Consider the following 25,076-nt stretch of genomic DNA (forward strand, 5'->3'; position numbering starts at 1 on the left):
TGCAATGACAATGAAAAAGTCAAATACGATTTAAAATTTGGAGGCAACCAATTGACAATCTTTACACCTGCCTCTGTAGAGAAAGTGCGTAAGATTATTCTGAAAGCTCTAACTAAACCATGCGTAATGAACCCACTTCCGAAAAAAAAATTTAAATCGTGTTTGAATATTTTAGCTAGAGTCATCATGCCAGATAGTGAACTTGTCACTGAAACAGTGTTGTGTAGCACCATCGTTAAAGGAGACGGTTGTCCGACCACTCTGCCCCTCTTGCGTAATGCTGGTACACACAAAGAGGTGTTGAAAAATTATCGACCGATCCTTAACCTTTCGTTTGTACCCAAAGTAGTCGAAAATGTCGTTGAAATTTCTTGAAAACCATCATATGTCAACACTTATGATGACGTACACTCAGCCTACCGTGCGTGTCATTTGCTTGAGACAGCACTATTTCGTGTTCATCATGACATTACTTTTGCACTTGACAACAACTGTTTTGCCGTTTTCCTAATGCTAGATCTATCGGCTGCTTTCTATGTGGTCGATTATTCTATTCTGGTGAAGCAGTTGAAACATTCTTGTCGATAAACGGTACAGCACTTAGTTGGATGAAATTGAATCTCGAGATAAGGTCTCAATGCATCACTATTGGTTCTGTTATTTCGGATGAAATTCATCACAAGTATGGTGGTCCCCAAGGATCGGTCCTGGGATCAAAACTCTATTATATTTTTTCTTAACCAATTGGCGAAATATGTAAACGCCATGATACGTACTCTCACTGCTATGCAGACGACACACACGTTTGCTACGTGTTCAGACTACTTGATAATAGGACAAACATATCAAGGCGACTTGAGGCTTGCGTTGCTGATATCAGCAAGTTGAGATTATGTTAAAATTACTCCAGGATAAAACTGAAATGATTGTATTTTCTCCAAAAATACCGAGTGAAGTACCTTATAGACTTGCATCTGAACTTTGGTGGAAGCATTGGCTGTATGGACTATCAGCTACCATTATTCAGAGATTACCGCGAGTCCAAAACAGAGCAGCAATGGTCATTACAAGGAGGAAGAAATACGACCATATCACACCAATCCTTTAATATCTTCATTGGCTGTCCGTTACTGATCGATGCCAATATAAACTTCTTTTGTATGTGTTCAAGTAAGGTTTTGCAAGAGGAGGCACCAGTCTACCTAAAAGAACTCGTTACTATCTACAAAGCGATGTGAAAACTGAGATCTGAAAATGCCATGCTTTTAATAACGAAAAATGTTAGATTTAACAAATGGGAAAAGAAGATTCAACAAAGTAGATGAAGTTCTGTGGATCAATTTGCCAAGTGAATTACGAAACATACATTCTATGAACATTTAAAAAAAAAAACCTAAAAATTCATTTATTCAGGCATGCTTTTTAATACTTCTTAAAATATATTTACCTCATTGTAATTTTTGAATTTCTAACTTATTTGAATTGTACTGGTCGAGGACCAGTTACCGTCACTTTTTGTCAGTATATGTCATTTATCTTCTTAACGTGAGAAAATTTAAATCTATCCTTTGACAAGGAAAGTGGTTACCAAAAATACTTTAATACTTCAATTGGTCAGTATTTAATATTGACCGAATTTTCTAGAAATTAACTTTTTACGGCGTCTGATTTCGTACGAAATTTGAAGATACCGAGGACCAGTTACCGTCAGCACCGAAATTGATACAATTCTCTCTCAATGGTTGTCAGATGACTTTAAACACGATCTTAAACTATTCTAACAAAATGTATAGTATTGATCTTTTACATAAAATGTTATGAATCAATTTGGAGATAAGCAGATATTTTTTTAACGTTGAAGCGTCGTCTTCGTTACGCAGGAGTTGTCTCTCTTTACTTACCTCGTCAAAGTACCTCATTTTGATTTACCGCCCTTTTTTGATGAACGGTGAACCCCGGCGTGGAAAGCATGGCTCGAAGTAGAATGAAGATGACTGACCAACTGTGAGGAGGAGAAATTTGAAACAGACGAATAAACAGTCAAGACTTTACTTAAAATAGACCGCACATTTGGTTGTGATATAATTTCGAGATCGTTAATATTATAAATCTGACTTGAAATATCGTGAATTAGCTTCCAACTTCCAAGTTCCAGACAGCTCCAGTTTACACGCAGGTAATTTCACTAAAACACGGGTCAACATTTAATTAATTAGGTGTGTAAATACAGACATTTTTTTCCATTTGTTATGATGAACCTGAAGTAGAAGGGGCGACCATTTGATATGTTGTTTTAAGGGGATGGGGTCCACTTCAATACTTAATTGTTAGGGGTGCCGCTAGGGTTCTGTTTTTGTAAATAATTGTTTGTTTTGATATTGTAACACAGTGATGACTGCTGTACCCATATTTTGACTATTTTATTTATAATGTCTGTTTTGTTCACGCATCGTTGTAAATATAACGGAATTTGATAAGACTGTCGTACAAGTGAGAGGTTTAGCGCTATAAAACCAGGTTCAATCCACCATTTTCTACATTTGAAAATGCCTGTACCAAGTCAGGTATATGACAGTTGTTGTCCATTCGTTTGATGTGTTTTGTCATTTGATTTTGCCATGTGATTAGGGACTTTCCGATTGAATTTTCCTCGGAGTTCAGTATTTTTGTGATTTTACTTTTTACCCCCATCCTTTTTATATAATTTATATTTTAAAAATGTATACCTTTTCATATATGGTGTAGGTATTGTTTGGGTTTCATGTGGTGTGTAATGTACAAATGAAATACCAAAGTGTCAAAAGAGAAAAATTGGTTGATAAAAACACAACCGATTTTTAACACCAAGAAAGATGACAGTGAAGAAGTTATGGGAACTTTATTGACATTGTCATATATTTCTGATAGTTTTCCGACCTATTCACACATTTTTAAGCCTGAAAAAGTGACATATTCCAGCTGTACATCCTTTCACCTTGTATATAGGAAGTGCCCCCACCCACCCCCCGGGTCTTCAGTTGTATCGCATGGTTATGTTAACTTTTTAACACATGACATGTCCTGATGCATGTGTTACAAATTATGCCACCTGCTGGCCCCACAACGAGTTGTTGCAAAAGTTCCGGAGATGCATAGTGTTTGCCACTATCTGTACACAAGGCATCGTATAAATGTACCAATTCTAACTAGACATGGCTGCATATATACTTGTACTATAGATACTGTGTTAACTGTTATCTTGATGACCAATTTCTTGATCAAATTATATATACATGTAACGTGACGGTACCCAAATTGCACCTATTTTGACAGTTTTTTCACCTACGTTTATTTATGATCCAGACAAGTTTCCATTCTGTGTTTATTTTGTAGAAGTGTCATTATTGTGTAAATGGTTCCACCAATTTAATTTTGAATCCATATTGAATCACAGAAAAACGGGTTTCAACAGACCTCCAAACGATCCAGAATACTGTAATGAGGAGTACCCAAATTGAATCAATGCTTAAATTCACATCCTTAAAAACCGAATAAGTTAGGAGATGTTTTGTGTAATTTTTTCAAATATTTAGAACAATTTGACATTGGTCCATGCTTAGTTACTGTTCATTTTTTAAGAAATGGATGCTTGTTACATATTTAATATTTACTCATTTTTATACGCCCGTTTACCTCTGTCCATCCGTCGTCAACATGTCGGACATTAACTCAAAAGAGCTTTAACCAATTTGCATAAAACTTTGGTGAATTGTTTATAAAAACGGGACGTATTATGGTATACCATTGTCCGTCTGTCTGTCCGTCCGTCTTCCGTAGATTTACTTTTTCCAGGGAATGCTTCATCATGTGTTCATATGCTGATATAAACTGTGAACGTTAACATTTTGTGTATATTTTAAATATATTTACCTATGTTGAAAGACGTGCATAATGTCAAATCATAAAAATACAAATTGTTTAGTCTCAAAGAAAACGTGTAAGATTTCCTCAGCTATTTTTGTTGAATAGGTGCAATTTGGGTGCTCGGTGCAATTTGGGTACTGTGACGTTAATTAGTACAAATCAGTTTGATGTCCTCTTACACTATAATAATAAATTGATGAAATACATTGGTACTGGCAAATCAGGTTGGGAACAACCCCCCAAATGAGAAATATCCCTTAAATTAGGGACTTTCCCTCGGGCAAGGGGTCATTTTACTGTTGTAGGAAAAAGAAAAAAAAACTTTTTTTTAACTTGAAAGGGGAAAAATTCATTATAGTTAAAACAACTTTTCTAAAAGAGGGATCCCATTATTTTTAACAATATAAAAGAAGATATAATAAGTCCATGACATGTTACGACCATACATGTTTGTATGTATAGTTCTTTGGGAAAAGTTTCTTCAAATAATATAAATATAGGCTCATTTGTATTTAAAGTGGTTTTTACCAAAAAAATATTTGTTATCTCTTTTAATGTACCCCTCTTAAATTAAAAGGGATTTTCATTACATTGATGGTCATTTGAGGGGTTGTTCTCAACCTGATTATGGTACATGTTAGTCCTAATATTTTAAGGAATTTGTTATTTTGTAAATTAGCTGATGTACATTAGTCTGAGACACGTTTTGGACTACATGTAGTGTACAAGGTTGAGTATTAATGAAAAATTGAATTCTTCCCTCTTGTTAGATTAGCTTATATATATTGATTAGCTCAATAGCTGGTCATACAATGTATGTATGCTCTAGTCTATATAGTCTTCGCAAGATGTACGTGTACTTGACTCCTTGACCATTGCTCTTGTGATTTATTGACCTACATATGCATGTAATCAAATTTGCATGTACATGTACTAGACTCCTTGACATTGCTCTTGTGATTTATTGACCTACATATGCATGTAATCAAGTTTTTATGTTCAATTTGTACTATCATGTTTAGCTACATGTAGCTGTGTAGGTCATCTATATTTGGTGTCTGCAATAATTGTAAGATGTGTATGTCTTTCTGGAAGGATTCAACTGACCACAGCCTCAATTTCCTGGTTCATGGCTAAAGGTGATCAGTGGTGTGTTTTCTGTTTTTTTTTAGTCTGTTTCTCAGATGCAATGGAATGAGCAGATCGTTAATTATATAAGGGTATGTTATGATTGTAAAGAGAACATGTCTGTCTTGCAGGGTTCATCTGAAATATTTTTTTGCGTGTTTAAAAGGGTGAAGTATCTTCTTAATTTGAACATTATTAGAACTGGTCTGCAGTGATCGGGAAGGTCGTGCGCCAGTTGCGCATTTTTGACCAGAAATGGTGCATAGAGTGGCAAATGTCAGCGCCAGTGTGGCGCACGATATTTTTCGGTTCATATCTAAACGTTCAGATATATAGTAAAATGAATTTCCGATCGTGTTTCGTGTCACCATATTTGTGTACAAAACTATGTTGTGTTCTCTCCAATGACCGGAGCACCACCTATATATTTTTGGGCCGTCTTGGGCGTTTTCCTTCGTGTTTAGGATAGCAACGTGCGGTATATCTGATTACCGCAAAAATATGATTTTCTGTAATTATATTTATGGTGTTCAAATACAAAGACAAAACTTGCATTTTATCAATATGTTCTATTTTAGCCATGTGGTCCATCTTGGTTTGGAGCCGGGGTCATCAGACAAATTTTTAAAGTTGAGATGACAAACCCTCAAGTGTGCTCACATGGCTCCTTGTGACTGCAACAAAAATAAAGCCTGGTCTTTTATAACGACAAAACTACAGGTACAATATACCTTTTTTTAGCTCACCTGGCCCAAAGGGCCAAGTGAGCTTTTCTCATCACTTGGCGTCAGTCGTCGTCGTTAACTTTTTACATTTTGAAATTCTTCTAGAGAACCACTGAATGGAATGAAACTAAACATGGCATGAATGTTCCTTATGAGGTGCTGACAAAGTGTTGTTACTTTGAAGCCGATCCATCATCCAAGATGGCCGCCAAGGGGGGACTTAGTTTAACATAGGACCCTAAGGGAAATACATACAAATGTCTTCTTTTAAAGAACCACTGAATGGAATGAAACCAAACATGGCATGAATGTTCCTTTTGAGGTGTTGACCAAGTGTTATAACTTTGAAGCCGATCCATAATCCAAGATGGCCGCCTGCGGGGGACTATGTTTAACAAAGGACCCTATGGACCATACATACAAAAGTCTTCTTTTTGAGAACCATTGAATGGATTGAAACCAAACATGGCATGAATGTTCCTTATGTGGTGCTGACTAAGTGTTGTTACTTTGAAGCTGATCCTTCATCCACGATGACCGCCAGCGGGGGGACTTTCTTTAACATAAGATCCCATTGGAAATACATACACATGCTTCTTCTAGAGGTGCACTGAATGGAATGAAACCAAACATGGCATAAATGTTTCTTATGAGGTGCTGATGAAGTGTTGCTACTTTGTTGCTGATTTACTGTTCAAGATGGCCACCAGGATTTTTTATAAAATTACAGGGCCAATATTAAACCAAATTTGGCCTCACTCATATTTAGGGTATATGTTATGATTTTAATCTATTTTAACATGATTTCCAAAATTAAAGTAGAATCAGGTGAGCGACACAGGCTCTTGAGAGCCTCTAGTTTCAATACATTGGCATATCAAAACAAAGTCAAATCATCAATTTCTGATACTGTAAACACAATTTTTTTTTAATTTGAGTATGCTAGTAAATTGAAGGTTAAATACACATGTCTGCTATATCATGTACAAGTATTTCATTAAACATTGTTAAATGAACAAAATATTCCTTTATTACTTGAAAAAAAAATCCAGGTTATCTGAAGTGATGGTGAACTTGTAGTACATTTTAGCGGGACAGGTCAAGACAAACAAGGAGGAGTCCTTTATGATTACATCCTTTAAAAAATCTTTTGTGAGAACAGTATAGCCCAATTACTGACCCTAAATTTTTAGATGGTTAAAAAGTTATATAAAATGTTTTTATGAAAGTTTCAGATTATTGGATACATCAACTTGTTTATAATTAACATCTTCAAAAATCAGTTGCTAAAATATTGGTATATACTGGAAGGTATACATTGTACATGGAACTTGTGTGTACTTCTTGAAGTACTTGTTATTTTTCATATAATTTTCTTTTCAATGTTTTAAAAACCGCAGGTACATTCATTTGTTTTTGTTTTAGAATTACCAATAACGTAATAGTTTTGCAACTTGACCATTGATTATTTTTTTCATTTTGTGAATCCAAATCATGGGTTAAAACTTTATCGCTACCACTTTTTAATTTTACTTCCAGATACAATATGAAGAGGGCAAATAAAGGTAATCTAATCAATATGTTGAATTTAAAGATTAGGAAAAAATATGATTTTCTGTAGCTTAAAATTTACATGAAATATAGAAGTGAAAAAATTGATTGTATCCCCTACAGAAGATATTTGTGTTATCAAAATTTTATCAATATTGCAGCAATAAGTTTGTTATGAACAGTATGAAATTTAAATCAATAAAATGCAATTGCGATCTCAAACATTATTTAAAAACAAATTGCACAGTTCTTCAAATTCAGTATGACAAGAGTCTTTGGATAGATTTTTGTTTTATTCCCTATTCTTCCATTGTCTCAATAATGTCAATATCACTATCAAATTGTAAAAACTCTTCCCTTATTAAAGGTGTCTTCACTCTGCTACTTCTTCTACTGTCTACAGATGAATTACTACATGTAGCATACTGGTGGACTTGAGCAGTGATTTGTTGGTTAGATTGCTTATTTCTTTTTTCTTCCTTCCTCTGTCTCTTCCTCTCTCTTTCGTCTTCTTTTTCAGTGTCTCTCAATTCTCTGTCTCTTTTCTTCCTTTCTCTTTCCTCCTTCTTTGCCTCCTTTAAAACTTCAGCTTCTTCCTTCTTTCTCGCTCTTTCTGTTTTCCTCTTTTCTTTCTCTTCTTCCAACTTTTTTGCTTCATCATGCTTATACTGCAGTTTCTGTAGCATTTCATCCCCTGTAATGACTCTTGCTTCTGTTACAATTTTACTAGAAGTTTTTTTTGCCTGAGATGGATTTGCAGGGGGTAACAACACATCAGCTAAACTTTTTGGGATTAAGTTTTTTGTAACGAGTGGATTTTCTGTTGTTTTGTTCAGCTCAGTTTCTGTTGTGTATGTTAAAGTGTTGCCACAACAGTGACAAAGAATTGTTGATTCCTGGTGCTCTACAAAAGAAAAAAAATTTACACTATAATAGTATTAATTGAAAGGCTAATGAGTTATTGTCAAACTCAGGATAGAACTGTTTATACCTGTGAAACAATGATTATAGGTTTCATAACGAGTGAGAATAGGATATCGCTTGATAACAACTTGTGTTATTTAATTTCTATATAATAACGAGCCTTCGGTGAGTTTATTATTACTATATGATATATATGCTCGATGTTAATATTTATTTTCACTTCGCATTCATCGTTGAATTAAATAATAAACACAAAACATTCATCTGAATATTATTAAAATATTTTTTTAGGTTTTTTTTGTCTAGCCTGTGGCTTCTGTTACAAACAGCTTGACATGCTTGACAAAGGGATATTTATCCGGCGGTGGCGTTATAACTAACTTCTTAAAAGCTTAATATTTCAGAAGATAGAACACCTGGATGCTTCATACTTTGTATATAGAGGCCTTATGATATGAAGTTTCCGTCTGTCATATTTCCATTGTCCTTGGCCGTATTTTCATGGTTCAGTGACTACTTGAAATAAAAATCAAGATTTTTTGTAATGTTAATTTCTCTCATATAAAGAGTAATACTAGGATAACTTTATTTGGTACATGTATGTGTGAACCTTGCAAGGTCCTCATGAGCTTTAATACAGTTTTCACTTGAGCTCAACCTCATTTCATGGATCAGTGAACAAGGTCAAGTTTTCATGGTCAAGTCCATATCTCAGATACTGTAAGCAATAGGTCTACTACATTTGGTGTATGTAATGATTGCAAGGTGTACATGTCCAACTGGCAGGTGTTATCTGACCTTGACCTCATTTTCATGGTTCAGTGGTTAAAGTTAAAGTTTTTGTGTTTTGGTCTGTTTTTTTTAAACTGTATGCAGTCGGTCAACTATATTTGATGTATGGAAATATTTTACGATGTTCATGTCAGTCTGGCAGATTTTATTTGACCTTGACCTCATTTTCACGGTTTATTGCTCAATGTTACATGTTTGTGTTTTAGTCTGTTTTTCTAATACTGTATTCAATAGGTCAACTATATTTAGTGTATGGATATATTATACGATGTACATGTCAGTCTGGCAGGTTTTATTTGACCTTGACCTCATTTTCATGGTTCATTGCTCCATGTTTAGTTTTTATACGACCGCAAAAATTTTGCGGTCGTATATTGGTATGACGTTGGCGTCGTCTTCGTTGTCGTCGTCGTCCGAAGACACATTGATTTTCGCACTCTAACTTTAGTTTAAGTGAATGGATCTCTATGAAATTTTACCATAAGGTTCAATACCACAAAAGGAAGGTTGGGATTGATTTTGGGGGTTATGGTACCAACAGTTAAGGAATTAGGGGCCAAAAATAAGCATTTTTGTAACTTCCAGACATAACTTGTGTGTTAGTGTATGGATCTCTCTGACATTGTACCACAAGGTTCCATATCACACAGGGAATGCTGGGATTGATTTTGGGGGTAATTGCCTTAAAATTTTAGGAATTAGGGGCCAAAAAAGGGGGAAAAAACAAGCATTTTTCTAGTTTCATGACAATAACTTGTGTGTAAGTGTTTGGATATTTCTGAAATTGTACTACAAGGTTCCATATCACAAAGGGAAAGCTGGAATTGAGTTTGGGGGTTATTGCCCGAAACGTTTAGGAATTGGGGGCCAAAAAACACATTTTTCTAGTTTCCAGCCAATAACTTGTGTTCAAGTGTATGGATCTCTCTGAAATTGTACTGCAAGGTACCATACCACAAAGGGAAGGCTGGGATTGAGTTTGGTGGTGATGAATCATAAGGGGGTTCAAAAAATTTGGGGGGGGGGGGGTTTCTTTCCTTTTTTTTTCTTTTTTTCCTTTTTTTTTCTTTTAAAATTTTCCATTTTAAGTTGGTTATTTCTGATTTATATTTAAAAGCAAATAATAATGATATGGTAGGAGATACACACCAAACAGGATATAATAAGTATTGTGCAATAGCAAGAAATCTTCAATTGCACAGTATTGCGCAATAGCAAGAAATCTTTAATTGCACAGTATTGCGCAATAGCAAGAAATATCCAATAGCACAATATTGCGCAATAGCAAGAAATTGTCAATTGTACAGTATTGCGCAATAGCAAGAAATATTCAATTGCACAGTATTGTGCAAAAGAAGATACTTGGTATAAATTGCTTATTTCTTGACCAATTTCAATGGGGTTTTATTCTTGAATTCTTGTTCTTCTTTAATATGCTGAATCTAACCGTGTATTAAGTTTTTGGATTTTGGGCCCCGTTTTTAAATTGGTCCACATTGAGGTCCAAAGGGTCCAAAATTAAACTTTGTTTGATTTCATCAAAAATTGAATTATTGGGGTTCTTTGATATGCCAAATCTAACCGTGTATTTAGATTCTTAATTTTTGGTTCCGTTTTCAAATTGGTCTACATTAAGGTCCAAAGGGTCCAAAATTAAACTAAGTTTGATTTTAACAAAAATTGAATTTTCAGGGTTCTTTGATATGCTGAATCTAAACATGTTTTTAGATTTTTGATTATGGGCCCAGTTTTCAAGTTGGTCCAAATCAGGGTCCAAAATTAAACTTTGTTTGATTTCAACAAAAATTGAATATATGGGGTTCTTTGATATGCTGAATCTAACCATGTATTTAGATTTTTGATTTTTGGGCCCCGTTATCAACTTTGTCCACATTGAGGTCAAAAGGGTCCAAAATTAAACTTTGATTTCATCAAAAATTGAATTCTTGGGGTTCTTTGATATGCTAAATCTAACCATGTATTTAGATTTTGGATATTGGACCATAATAGGTGAATGTCCAATTTAAAAATTTTTAAGTTCTTAGACCACATTCATTCTGTGTCAGAAACCTATGCTGTGTCAAATATTTAATCACAATCCAAATTCAGAGCTGTATCAAGCTTGAATGTTGTGTCCATACTTGCCCCAACTGTTCAGGGTTCGACCTCTGCGGTCGTATCAAGCTGCGCCCTGCGGAGCATTTTATTGTGTTTTGGTCTGTTTTTCTTAAAACTTGAAGCAATTGGTCAACTATATTTGGTGTGTGTAATGATTGTAAGCTGTATGTGTCTGTCTGGTAGGTATCATCTGACCTTCACTTCATTTTCATGGTTCAGTGGTTAAAGTTTAGTTTTTATACAACTGCAAATTGCGTCGTATAATACTATGATGTCGTCATCCGAAGACACATTTGGTTTCCGGACAATAACTTTAGTTTAAGAGAATGGATCTCTATGATTTTTTACTAGAAGGTTCAATACCACAAAAGGAAGGTTGTGATTGATTTTGGGGTGATGGTACCAACAGTTTAGGAATAAGGGGCAAAAAACAAGCATTTTTGTAGTTTCCGGACAATAATTTGTGTGTAAGTGTATGGATCTCTCTGAAATTGTACCACAAGGTTCCATATCACAAAGGGAAGGCTGGGATTGCTTTGGGGTTAATTACTCTAAAAGGGGAGGGGGGGGGGGGGTTGTGGTGTTCAAAATGTTGGGGGGATATTTTTTTGGGGGGGGGTTCATTTTTTTTCTTCAAATTTTTGAAATCTTCAATTGCACAGTATTGCGCAATAAGAAATCTTCAATTGAAAACAAATACAAATATTTGAACCAATTTTGATCAGATTAATTAAGTCTTTAATTTTTTGAGGGTTCTAACCTTGTATAATTTTTTTTATATTGGGCCCAATTTTTAAATTGGTCTAAATTGTGTTGCTGAATCTTATTGTGCATTTAGATTTTTATTTTGGGCCCTGTTTTCAAATTAGTTCATATTAAGGTTTGAAGGGTCCAAAATTAAACTTTGTTTGATTTCAACTAAAATTAAATTATTGGTGTTTTTTTATATGCTGAATATAACCATGTTGTTAGATTTTAGATATCAGACCATACTAGGTAAATTAAATGTCCCATTTCAAATTTTTAAGATCATTGACCACATTTATTTTGACAAATTGTGTCAGAAACCTATATTATGTCAAAAATTGGATCACAATCCAAATTCAGACAGTATCAAGCTTGAATATTGTGTCCAAACTTGCCCCAACTGTTCAAGATTTGACCTCTGCAGTCGTATCAGGCTGCTCTCAGCGAAGCATTTTATTGTGTTTTGGTCTCTTTTTTTTAAACTGTATGCAATAGGTCAACTATATTTGATGTATGGAAATATTTTAAGGATTAAACTAATTTTTACGAGAGTTGATATGATGCGATATCCAATTCTCAAGAGTTGTTAAACCTATTTCTCTTATGGTCAACACTCTTTTGTGATAAATTAAAAATTCTGTGAATCGTTGATCTACTCTTTTGCACATACATGCAACAGTATGATGTCATATGTCTTTTTACAGTGTCAAACTATAACATCAGACATTTTAAAACTTTATACATCAGAACTTTTTTTAACAATTTCATATGGTAAATTCAGAAATCTTTGTGATGTTTGAATTCTTGATAATGTTGCATGAATTAGGTGTCACAAAAATAGAATAGATTTGCAAATAATTAAAGATGTGGCCACTTTTCCAGAAATTAAAAAAAAAATCTCAATTTTTTTTCCATTTTCAACAGATGCATGCAAACATTTCTTAATCTACGGAGTTAAGTGTTGAAATCAGGAGCATAATGCTTGCTTTAACATAGTTTGCAAAATATTACCATTACTAGTGATAATTGTAACATCTACATCTGTAATCTCTTTATTTCCCTTTTCAGTTTTATGAAAGTCTGCTGGAGCTAGTTGAGAATTGGGAATTATGGACCTGTCTACAGGATACATTCCAGATTTCCTAAAAGACTCTTTCACACGTGCTAAGGATAAAGTCTGGTCAATTGCAGTGCTGGAAATAAAAATCATACCCATTATTCGAGAAGGAAGAATTTATAAAGTGAAAAGTAGTTATAAGGTATTTGTTCTTGTCATGGGTTATATCATACAGTAATAAGATTATGCAAGTGATGTGAAATAAAAGTTGGTGTGCTTCATGTGACTAAAATTTGAATATCAACAAGTAAGAAACAATGAGCTCACAAATGCAAAAGAAACATTATAAATCAGCCATAACTTTCAAATTTTCCAAGGGCATTAAATGTTACCCTTAACCTTCCTTCTGTCCCATTTTCTTTTCAAAACGAGAGTTGTGGCATTTATGTCCTCAAGACACATTCTTCTTTTTTATGCCCCACCTAGGGGCATTATAAATGTTTTTCGGCCTGTGCGTCCGTCCATTCGTCTGTCTGTCCCGCTTCTGGTTAAAAGTTTTTGGTCAAGGTAGTTTTTGATGAAGTTGAAGTCCAATCAACTTGAGACTTAGTACACATGTTCCATATGATATGATCTTTCTAATTTTAATACCAAATTAGAGTTTTGACCCCAATTTCACAGTCCACTGAACATAGAAAACGATATCGGAGTGGGGCATCCGTGTACTATGGACACATTCTTTGTTATTTTTATGCCCCCGCCGTAGCGGAGGGGCCATTAAGTTTTACCCCTTGTCCATCTGTACGTACGTCCCAAAATTGGTTTCCGTTCTCTAACTTTAGCTTGCCTCGAGCAAATGTTATGAAACTTATACACAATGCTTATTTCAACAAAACTCAGATCAAGTACAAATTTGGTAGTGTCACTTTTACCGTTCTTAATTTATGTCCCTTTATAACTTTATATGCTAGCTGGGGCATCATCTGTGTCCATGGGAACACATTCCCCATTTCTTTTTTTTTTTCATCTACAATGACTACATGTTACTATATTTCCTTACAGATGCTTAATGAAAGGATACAGCTAGTAACTACTGAGACCGATGGAAATCAATACCTTGTTGATTTGAAAATCATGAAAATATGAATTATTCTGCCAAGGTGAAGAGGAAGCGTGGAATCATAAATTTTGGTTGTGTATATCATTCTATTTATCAGGTGAAATAAGTGTACAAACTATTATTAATTAAATTATGAGTTAAGCACTCTTATTTTAAACAAAATTTGTAATTTGATTTGATGATAATGTTTCCTTATATTGTGTACCAAAATTGTGTACCAAAATGCTTGTTATTTGTCAGCAAAATATTTTTTTCCCATTGAAATGAAAATAAATTTCACTAAATAAGTTAAATTGTCAAATGATAATTAACCATTGCAATACAAAATTCATTTATACCAAATAAATATTTTAATCATAACCCAGCATACTGTAAATACCTTAATAAAGCAGGAAACTTTGCTTTGCCTATGGTGGCAGACTTGTTCAGGTTTCCCACTGTCACAGCTAATTGGTTGACCTTTTCTTTCAAGGGACCAAAGATGGCAACATCAAGGGGCTGAAGCAGATGAGTAGTGTGTGGTGGTAAGCCAATAATGTGGATGTTGTTTGCCTTAGCCTTTTCAATCAGGTCGATACTAATGTGTGAGTCATGGTTGTCAAATATTAATAACACTGGTCTTCTGGTTCCACAGAATGGGAGGAACACTTTGTCAAACCAGTTTTCAAATAACTCTGTGTCCATATAACCTGATTCAGATGAGCCGTACAGCCAGGTATCTGGAACACCATCTTTAAAGTTCCTGTGTGGAAGGCAGTCGTCAAAAATGATAAAAGATGGAAGGACATGTCCATCAGCACCTATGCACATATGTACAGTGATGTGACCATGCACCATCACTTTTTGCTGATAACTATGGGAACCTTTTAGTGTTAAAACTTTTTCTTTACTTTTTTCTTTGCCACTGAACCCAGATTCATCACAATTAAAGATTTGGTTAGGTTTATTTGTCAAACCTAAACTATCAACTGTGTCAGAAAGCAGTTTAAAATACTGGTCCACAACTGTGACATTCGACATACGCCTCCTGGCTTTGTCCTGCTGTTCAGGAAGTTTTTCCGACAGTTCCCTGTGTCTGTTCAGGAGTTTGTTGATCCATTTGTTGCTCGGACCTTTGTCCATATTAAATAGTGTTTTCCTGCCTGATTTTTCCACGATTGAAAGAACAAATGCCTTCAACATCCTTCTCGTCAATGGGAAACCCCTTTCAGACATATACTTGACATAGTTGATCAAGGATGTCTCTTCCTCATCTGTTAGCATTTTTGAAGGCCCATTCAAATGGTTGTCGTATTTTCCATTGACATGGTCGGATATAGTTGTCCGCGGAACCCCATATTCTTTAGCTGCTTTTGAAATGCTCATTTTGTTAGAATTCACTGCACCAACAGCTTTATCAAGAGACTCCTGCAGGTATTGCTTTTTTTTAGGCATCCCTAAAAGTAGAAATATACATATATATATGTATATGTCAATAACACACTTAGTCATTATATGTATTGAAGTATTTCCGATTTTTGATGGTTGATAACTAGTGTATTTTTGTCCCCTGTCTTGCGTGTGGTGTGGGCAATATAGAAATGGTGGTTGTCCGTCTGTATAAAACAAATCTGTACCCAGAAATTGAATGCTGATTCCCCCTAATGTAAGAAATTTCAAAGAGAAAGCAGGCAGGAAAACATTTTATTTTATTTTTATGCAAGAGATCAATCTAAGCACATGCAGCTTCAATCTACAGAGAATTTTTTCTTAAACTACTGACCAGTAATATTTATTACTATAAAAATAAGATGTGATATGATTGCCAATGAGACAACTCTCCACCAGGCCAGGATACAGCCTTTAACAATGAGCAAAACCCACTCTGCATAGGAAGCTATAAAAATTGTATAAGATTTGTAGGGTAGAGGACCATAGAATAAAGGTTTTAAAACTATTGAGTTATTAGATTGTTGGGAAATGAATCTCACTTAGTACCCAGATAATTTAACCACATATGTGAAAATGTGTCCGCTCTGAAGTGAGCTATCAAATTGTCATAGCTATTTAAACAACTTTACAAGGAATAATTCTTTTATAATTACTTGATAAGAATAAAAGATGTGTAAGCAGTTTTACTTGGCCATGGTCATTTGAACCCCCCCCTTTTACCCACAAGCATTTTTCTAGTTTCAGGACAATAACTTGTATAAAGTATTTTAATTGCTCTGAAATTGTACACAAGGTTCAATACCACAAGTAGAAGGTTGGGATTCATTTTGGGGGTAATTGCCCAAACGGAGCAGGAATTGGGAGCCAATAAGGGTCTAAAACTGTTTTTATACGACCGCAAAAAATTTTTGCTGACGTATATTGGTATGACGTTGGCGTCGTCCGAAGACACATTGGTTTTCGCACTCTAACTTTAGTTTAAGGAAGTTTGCTCCTCCTGTTTTTGAAATTTTGCCAGATTTTCGGAATCCTCTGGTTTTATCCATGTAGTGCCTTTAAAAAATTTTGCCCACTAACCCCTACTTTTCTCTTCATAATTTTATTACATATAGTTTCAAAAGCCATATTTGAAAATCTTATAAAATCCTTGTTATTTTTTCATAGTTTTTGAAAGAAAAAAGATGCCAATGTTAAATGTATGAAAAATCTAGAAAGAATCATTTCCCGCCAATTTTCCAAGGCTTATATCTCAAAAACAAGCACACGAACCTATCATTTTTTCTTCTTTTTAAGTTCTGTTATAAATATACTTTCAATTCATAACAGTCTTTTTGAAAGCTTGTTATTCTGAAACAGAGTAGCAAACATCCTTAAGTGAATGGATCTTGATGAAATTTTACCATAAGGTTCAATATCACAAAAGGAAGGTTGGGATTGATTTTGGGGGTTTTGGTACCAACATTTAAGGAATTAGGGGCCAAAAAGGGGCCAAAAATAAGCATTTTTCTAGTTTCATGACAATAACTTATGTGTAAGTGTATGGATCTTTCTGAAATTGTACTACAAGGTTCCATATCACAAAGGGAAAGCTGGAATTGAGTTTGGGGGTAATTGCCCAAAACATTTAGGAATAAGGGGCCAAAAATAAGCATTTTTCTAGTTTCCAGACAATAACTTGTGTTCAAGTGTATGGTTCTCTCTGAAAGTGTACCACAAGGTTCCATATCACACAGGGAATGCTGGGATTGATTTTGGGGGTAATTGCCTCTAAATATTAGGAATTAGGGGCCACAAAAGGGGCAAAAAACAAGCATTTTTCTAGTTTCATGATAATAACTCGTGTGTAAGTGTATGGATCTTTATGAAATTGTACTACAAGGTTCCATATCACAAAGGGAAAGCTGGAATTGAGTTTGGGGGTTATTGCCCAAAACATTTAGGAAAAAGGGGCCAAAAATAAGCATTTTTCTAGTTTCCAGACAATAACTTGTGTTCAAGTGTATGGATCTCTCTGAAATTTTACTGCAAGGTACCATACCACAAAGGGAAGGCTGGGATTGAGTTTGGGGGTGATGAATCATAAGGGGGTTCAAAAAAATGGGGGGGGGGGATTTTTTTTTTTTTCTTTTAAAATTTTCCACATTAAGTTGGTTATTTCTGTTTTATATTTAAAAGCAAATAATAATGATATGGTAGGAGATACACACCAAACAGGATGTGTAAATTATTATAAAATAAGTATTGTGCAATAGCAAGAAATTTTCAATTGCACAGTATTGCACAATAGCAAGAAATCTTCAATTGCACAGTATTGCGCAATAGCAAGAAATCTTCAATTGCACAGTATTGTGCAATAGCAAGAAATATTCAATAGCACAATATTGCGCAATAGCAAGAAATTGTCAATTGTACAGTATTGCGCAATAGCAAGAAATATTCAATTGCACAGTATTGTGCAAAAGAAGATACTTCGTATAAATTGCTTATTTCTTGACCAATTTCAAGGGGGTTTTATTCTTGAATTCTTGGGGTTCTTTAATATGCCGATTCTAACTGTGTATTAAGTTTTTGGATTTTGGGCCCCGTTCTTAAATTGGTCCACATTGAGGTCCAAAGGGTCCAAAATTAAACTTTGTTTGATTTCATCAAAAATTGAATTATTGGGGTTCTTTGATATGTCGAATCTAACCGTGTATTTAGATTCTTAATTTTTGGTTCCGTTTTCAAATTGGTCTACATTAAGGTCCAAAGGGTCCAAAATTAAACTTAGTTTGATTTTAACAAAAATTGAATTCTTAGGGTTCTTTGATATGCTGAATCTAAACATGTATTTAGATTTTTGATTATGGGCCCAGTTTTCAAGTTGGTCCAAATCGGGGCCCAAAATTAAACTTTGTTTGATTTCAACAAAAATTGAATATATGGGGTTCTTTGATATGCTGAATCTAAACATGTATTTAGATTTTTGATTTTTGGGCCCCATTATCAACTTTGTCCACATTGAGGTCAAAAGGGTCCAAAATTAAACTTTGTTTGATTTCATCAAAAATTGAATTCTTGGGGTTCTTTGATATGCTGAATCTAACCATGTATTTAGATTTTGGATATTGGACCATAATAGGTGAATGTCAAATTTAAAATTTTTAAGTTCTTAGACCACATTCATTCTGTGTCAGAAACCTATGCTGTGTCAAATATTTAATCACAATCCAAATTCAGAGCTGTATCAAGCTTGAATGTTGTGTCCATACTTGCCCCAACTGTTCAGGGTTCGACCTCTGTGGTCGTATCAAGCTGTGCCCTGCGGAACATTTTATTCTAGTTTTCAGACAATAACTTGTGTTTAAGTGTATGGATGTCTCTTAATTTGTACCACATTTTACATGAAGAAAATTCATTCAAAATTAATTTTTTTGGAAGGTTTTTTTTCCTCGAAAGAAAATTCTCTTCAAATATTTTTTTTTTTTGGAGGATGGGTAAAAAAACAGTTTTTTTTTGGGGGGGGGGGGTCTATTTTTGTTCCCTCAAGATTCAAGAAATTGTCAATTTTCCAAAAAAAATTGAGGGTCACAATTTATTAAATTGCTAATTCTTTGTATATAGTCTGAAAACAGATTTACTAAGTATTGCGCAACAGCACAGTGTATTGCACAACAGCAAGAAATCTTTGACTACATTTATTCTGTGTCAGAAACCTATAATGTGTCAAATATTTAATTACAATCCAAATTCAGACCTATATCAAGCTTGAATATTGTGTCCATTTTTGCCCCAACTGTTCAAGGTTGGACATCTGCGCTCAGCAAATCAGTTTATTTATATAGATTAGACCGTTGGTTTTCCCATTTGAATTGTTTTGCACTAGTCATTTTGGAGCCCTTTATAGCATGCTGTTTGGGGTGAGCCAAGGCTCTGTGTTGAAGGCCATACTTTGACCTATAATTGCTAACTTTTTATACATAGCAGACTTGGATGGAGAGTTGTGTCATTGGTGCTCATACCACATCTTATATATATTAGTTACAGATCAAGTTTTAATTTTTTTCCGAACTAATGATTTTGTGCAGAGTTATGTTCCTTGGACTTGGAAAATTAAGGCAAGTGATCAGCTTTTTTCATTTTTTTCATTCATTGATTGATATTTGGTATATAGTTTAACCATGACAAGTTGTAGATAGGTGTGCAATTTGTTCAGTTTGGATGATTTTATTGTAGCGTTATGGTCCTTGGACTTAAAAAATCACTCAAAAAATCATTTTTCCATCGATATGTTATGGCAATGTCTGCTTCTGAGTCGAAAGACATTTTGGTGTGCAAAAAATAACTTGAATACAATTGTAATGATCTCTCTGAAATTTTAGCACAAAGTTCCATACCACAATCGGAGGGTTGGGATTGATTTTTGGGGTGGTTGTTTTGTAATTCGGGGCCAAAAACAATTATTTGTATGGTTTGAAGACAATAACTTGAATATAATTTTACTACAAGGTTACAACATACTTAAAAAGAAAGTTGGGATTGATTTGAGGGTCATGGCCCAAACTATTTAATAATAAGGGGTCGGAAAGGGGCCAAAAACAACTATTAAAAAGTTGGTCCAAATTGTGGTCAAATATTAAACTTTTTAATGTCATCAAAAAATGAAATTGGTGTTCTTTTATGTGGGCAATCTATCTGTTTTAAATTTTTGGTTTTTGGACCGTTTTATGTTTACTTGACGTATGGTGGTATACGGTTGTCCGTCCGTCGTCAACATGTCGGACAATAACTCAAAAACGCTTAATTCAATTTGCAAATTTGCATGAAACTTTGGTGAATTGTTTAGATCTATTGATGTGATCTCCCTTTCATAAAAGAATTTTAGATTTTATGTTTTAGAGTTGTGGTTTTTTTTCTTTAAAAAGGGTGATTTTCCAGTTTTCGGACTAAAACTTAAAAACTCTTTTGAGCAGTTTCATGAAACTTTAGATTTTACTCTTCTGAGTGGTGGGATTTTAGTCCATGGGACACGGATGATGCCCCCGCTTGCATATAACGTTATAATGGGGCATAACTCAAGAACTGTAAAAGTGATGCTACCCAAATTTGTACTTGATCTGAGTGTTGTAGTAATAAGCATTGTGTAAGTTTCATAACATTTAGTTGAGGTATAGAAACTAAAATATTTGGAATTTTTATACGACAGCAGGTAGTACTATGTTGTGGTGTTATCTGCGTCGGAAGACATTTTTGTTTTCGCAGACAATAACAAGTATAAGTTCATGCATCTCTGAAATTTTAGCACACGATTCCATACCAGTAAAGGATGGTTGGGATTGTTTTTGGGGGCTACTGTCATTGCGGTTTTGTAATTAGGGACCAAAAAAGGTAAGTTTTACTGGTTAATGGAAAATAAATTAGTTCGCGAGAATTACTTAGTGTAAGTGTATGGATGTGTAAGAAAAGGGCCAAAAAAAATTTATTGTCTGGTTTTAAGACCATGACAAGTAAGGATTTTTTTTTGTCTTTTAACACGAGGTTCCACACCACAATAGGAAGGTTGGAGGTCAAAAAAGGTAACAAAAAAAAATTTTGCAGGTTCACAGACAATAACTTGAGTATATGTGTATGGATCTTAGCACAAGGTTCCATACCACAATAAGAAGGTTGGGGTTATTGTCGTAGCTGTTTAGGAATTGGGGTGCCAAAACAAGCATTTTTAGCTCACCCAGCCCGAAGGGCCCCATGTTAACTTGCGCCATCACTTGTTGTATGTCGTAAACTATTTCAAGAAACATCTCTGAAACTACCCGGGGTAATACTTCTTTTAACTGAATGTTCCTTAGGGTAACTGGTTTATAAATTGTATCAGAAGTTTTGATCCATTAACAAACATGGCCGCCATGGCTAAAACTAAAACATAGGGGTCAAATGCAGTTTTTGGCTTTTATCTAAAAAATTATAGCAGTTAGAGCAAAAGTGACATGTAGTTAAAGTGATGAATAAGTCTAGATCTATCTGCTATGAAATTTTCAGACCAATTGGACCACCCATTGTAGGGTTACTGTCCGAAATAGTTTATTTTTATGAAAAAAGTTTCAGCTAAGTAGGATCTACAAATAAGTCAAATGATCAAAATAGTCAATTGACTCTTTAAGGAGTTATTGCCCTTGAAACGTTCATTTTTTTACATTTTTTCGTGCAAGTCTCATTACTTTTTCAAAAATCTTCTCTGAAACTACTCGGCCAAATATCCAAACTTAAATTGAATGTTCCTTAGGGCATCTAGTTTATAGATTGTATTCGGCGATTTGATCCATTCAAAAACATGGCAGCAGTTTCTAAAAATAGAACATAGGGGTCAAATGAAGTTTTTTGCCTTCATCTCAAAAACTGAAGCAGTGAGAGAAAAACTGACGTAGGTGAAAGTGTTTAAACAGGTTTAGATCTACCTGTCCAGTAATCTTCATACCAATAGGAAAACTTATTGTTGGGTAACTGTGCAGAAATAGTTAATTTTTTGGAAATTTTAGTTTTATACGACCGCAAAAAATTGGTTTTCGCACAATAATTTTAGTTTAGGTGAATGCATCTCTATGAAATTTTACCATAAGGTTCAATACCACAAAAGGAAGGTTGGGATTGATTTTGGGGGTTAAGGTACCAACAGTTGAGGAATTACGGGCCAAAAATAAGCATTAAAAAATTTGTAACTTCCAGACAATAACTTCTGTGTTAGTGTATAGATCTCTCTGACATTGTACCACAAGGTTCCATATCACAAAGGGAATGATGGGATTGATTTTGGGGGTAATTGCCTCGAAATAATAGGAAAAAGGGGCCAAAAAACAAGCATTTTTCTAGTTTGACGACAATAACTTGTGTGTAAGTGTATGGATCTTTCTGAAAGTTCCATATCAAAAAGGAATAGCTGGAATTGAGTTTGTGGGTATTGCCCAAAACGTTTAGGAATAAGGGGTCAAAAATAAGCATTTTTCTAGTTTCCAGACAATAACTTGTGTTTAAGTGTATGGAGCTCTCTGAATTTGTACTGCAAGGTACCATACCACAAAGGGAAGGCTGGGGGTAATTGCCTTAAAAGTTTAGGAATTGGGAGCAAAGAACAAGCATTTTTCTAGTTTCAGGACAATAACTTGTGTGTAAGTGTATGGATCTTTATGGCTTGCAAAGGGTATTTCATTTCATTTGTTTTCTATACTGAAATGGGGTCACTTTTCATGGGGTTCAAACCACTAATGATAAGTGAAATAATATTTGGTATGCAATAGTTGTAACATTTGCACACACCTACATGGAGATTATTACTCCCTAGCATTGCTCTAGAAATATTACATTTCAATTTTTTCCACGAACTAGTATGTTTCATACAAGGAAATTTTTGATTTATATTGGGACTGAAATCCAACAACAAAAATGAGACCTTTAGCATTCATGTTAAATAATTATAAAATCAGTGTCTCGAAAGCTAAATAAGGGACTCATTGTAAATCGTACCACATCTTATTTTTCGAAAATTGTTAACCGACACCTTTTAGGAGATTGGTGACGATTTTTACCCGTTTTGTCTGAATCCGATATCCATGGATGTGTTTACCTCAATTTCAGGGTTAATGTGTTAATAGTTCTGTTGGGTCTATATTATTGGGTATTGGAAGGAGTTGGTGTCTGCCTGACAAAAATTTGACATCGACATATTTTTGTCTCGCCTGCGACGGAAGGCGAGACGGAGATGTTGCGTTTCCGTCGGCGTCAACGATTGTTGAGGTTTCCGCTTAAGTTATTTTGATAGGAACGACGTGATGGATCAAATGAAATTTCTATTAGTTTGACGACTATTTCGAGGCACTGCCCCCGTAGGTTGTGGTCCAGTGACTCAATTATTTACCAATTTTCAATGTAAGTTTTCGGCTTGACTTGGCGAGACCTATCTCGGTGTTGATAGTTAATAAGGAGTTATTGGTCAATGTTCAGTTTTATTTGGTGTATGTGTTTGTTTATGGTTTTGTGGATTGGTCTCTTTCTCGGATGCTATAAGCAGTATGTGAACTTTATGGTGGTATACAAGTTCGTCTTTTTGCGTTCATCTAAGACCTATCTAACCTAGACCGTTACTTTAGTCATTGATACTGTTTTCAGTTTATATGATACTTGAAATTGAAAGCCTTTATCTTTTAGACCTTCAATATACCTTCCACCAGCAATGCAGGCGACACATTCTAGCGTGTGCACTCTTGAATTTTGTCAAAGGTTTCTTTTATATACATGAAACAAAAAGAATTGTATTTTATTTTTTTATTTAAATCGTAGCTAATGCCCGTTTATTGCAATAACTACGAGTTGTCCGCAGGTGGTCTGTTGCAAGACAGCATTTCTGTACTCGTCCAGCATACCGGAATTTGCCCTTCATCATGATAACTTTTACCTTGCATAACCTTTCTTTTGTGGTAATTTTACATTTCCTCTCGTTCTAAATTAGTTATTAATTGCCAATTGAACTTTGAACAGATTTTTTGCTGCCAATTTGCAGTGTTGTGTCATTTATATAACAAATCATACCACCACCCCTCGCGGCCTATTAATCGCTAATGGTTTCCCCTTGATTTAAGTCTTTATATCTGGACCATTTGTTCGGTGATATTGCTTTTCTTTAATTTGTACGTCCAATTTTTTTTTATGTAGGTGTGTGTTGGGCTGTTGTGACATGCTGTACTGTCCAATTTTTGTAATTTTCATATAAAACAGCAACGTTTTGCCAGTTGAGCGATCCAAGATCCTTTCGATTTATTTTTCATGATGAATCCAATGGTTGTAGTCGAAAACATGGAAATTTAAGTTAGAATTTATACCTATGAATAGGGTATCATGACTCAAAACTCTTAATGAATAAAAAGCAATGCCATACAGGCAGGGAAGTTCGTTCGTTCGTCAAGTAAAACGGACTTAGTCCGCCGGTTCATGTACAGGTGAACGAAATTTAAAACCAGACTTGTAGGAGTGCATTGGTAATAAATATCCCTTAAATACCCCTTAAAGTAACAACAAGTGCTTGTCAATACATATTTATGACGTAATTATAACTATGGCCTTGACTTTTAGCGTTGCAGTTTGTAAACAATGCGTACGTTGCAATTCTCAGATGTGCATATGGTGTACGACCTGAATAGGCAGTTTGGCTTATGGATCTAAGATTGAAACTTTTGAATATCAAAATGTAAGTCAAAATATTTTATTAATAAAACCTCAATTCTGGAAGGAAAAAGCTTATTGGTGTCATAAAATGTTGTGCAGTGATATGAAATGTGTAGAATCTAGGATGTAGTTAATTTTAGAAGGGTATATTTTAATGTCTTCAATCCGAATGTTATTTTATGGGTACAAACATACAAAATGATACTCCAGAGATCATTATCAAGTAGAGGCAACCCCAAAATACGGCCACAAAAAGCAATATACAACGTTAATCCGCAACCATTTTGACATCGCAGGTCATTATTAGCCAAAATGGCGCTCAATGGGATTCGAAGATGACATCAGTTCTTATAAAATATATTTGTATTCCATATCGTGAAATGACTGGCTA

At 34.6% G+C, this 25,076-nt stretch overlaps 1 protein-coding gene and 1 long non-coding RNA gene across 2 annotated transcripts; one reads left to right on the forward strand and one right to left on the reverse strand.

The window, feature by feature from the left end:
* Positions 1–2,129: 2,129 nt before the first annotated feature.
* On the forward strand, positions 2,130–14,680 carry LOC127717269 (uncharacterized). The gene is made up of 6 exons (XR_007989160.1): positions 2,130–2,176; positions 5,610–5,751; positions 7,296–7,321; positions 12,957–13,147; positions 14,008–14,162; positions 14,538–14,680. It is a non-coding gene; the product is annotated as an uncharacterized LOC127717269 (long non-coding RNA).
* LOC127717266 (uncharacterized) lies at positions 7,315–15,892 on the reverse strand. Its single transcript, XM_052223049.1, has 3 exons — positions 14,445–15,892; positions 12,900–13,081; positions 7,315–8,211 (listed from the first exon to the last, which is right to left on the reverse strand). Exons 1-3 carry the CDS (start codon positions 15,554–15,556, stop codon positions 7,607–7,609), a joined length of 1,899 nt encoding a protein of 632 aa, XP_052079009.1. The 5' UTR covers positions 15,557–15,892; the 3' UTR covers positions 7,315–7,606.
* Between the last annotated feature and the right edge of the window lie 9,184 nt (positions 15,893–25,076).

The sequence above is a fragment of the Mytilus californianus genome, unplaced genomic scaffold (genome assembly GCF_021869535.1).
Source record: "Mytilus californianus isolate M0D057914Y unplaced genomic scaffold, xbMytCali1.0.p SCAF_94, whole genome shotgun sequence".
Classification (NCBI taxonomy): domain Eukaryota; kingdom Metazoa; phylum Mollusca; class Bivalvia; order Mytilida; family Mytilidae; genus Mytilus; species Mytilus californianus.

Coding starts and splice junctions, on each gene's coding strand:
- LOC127717266 (XM_052223049.1), bottom strand. CDS start 15,556: ATGACTAAGTGTGTTATTGACATATACATATATATATGTATATTTCTA. Junction 13,082..14,444: donor AAGTTTCCTGCTTTATTAAG/GTATTTACAGTA, acceptor TTTTATTTCCAG/CACTGCAATTGACCAGACTT. Junction 8,212..12,899: donor TACAATTATCACTAGTAATG/GTAATATTTTGC, acceptor TTTCTTTTGTAG/AGCACCAGGAATCAACAATT.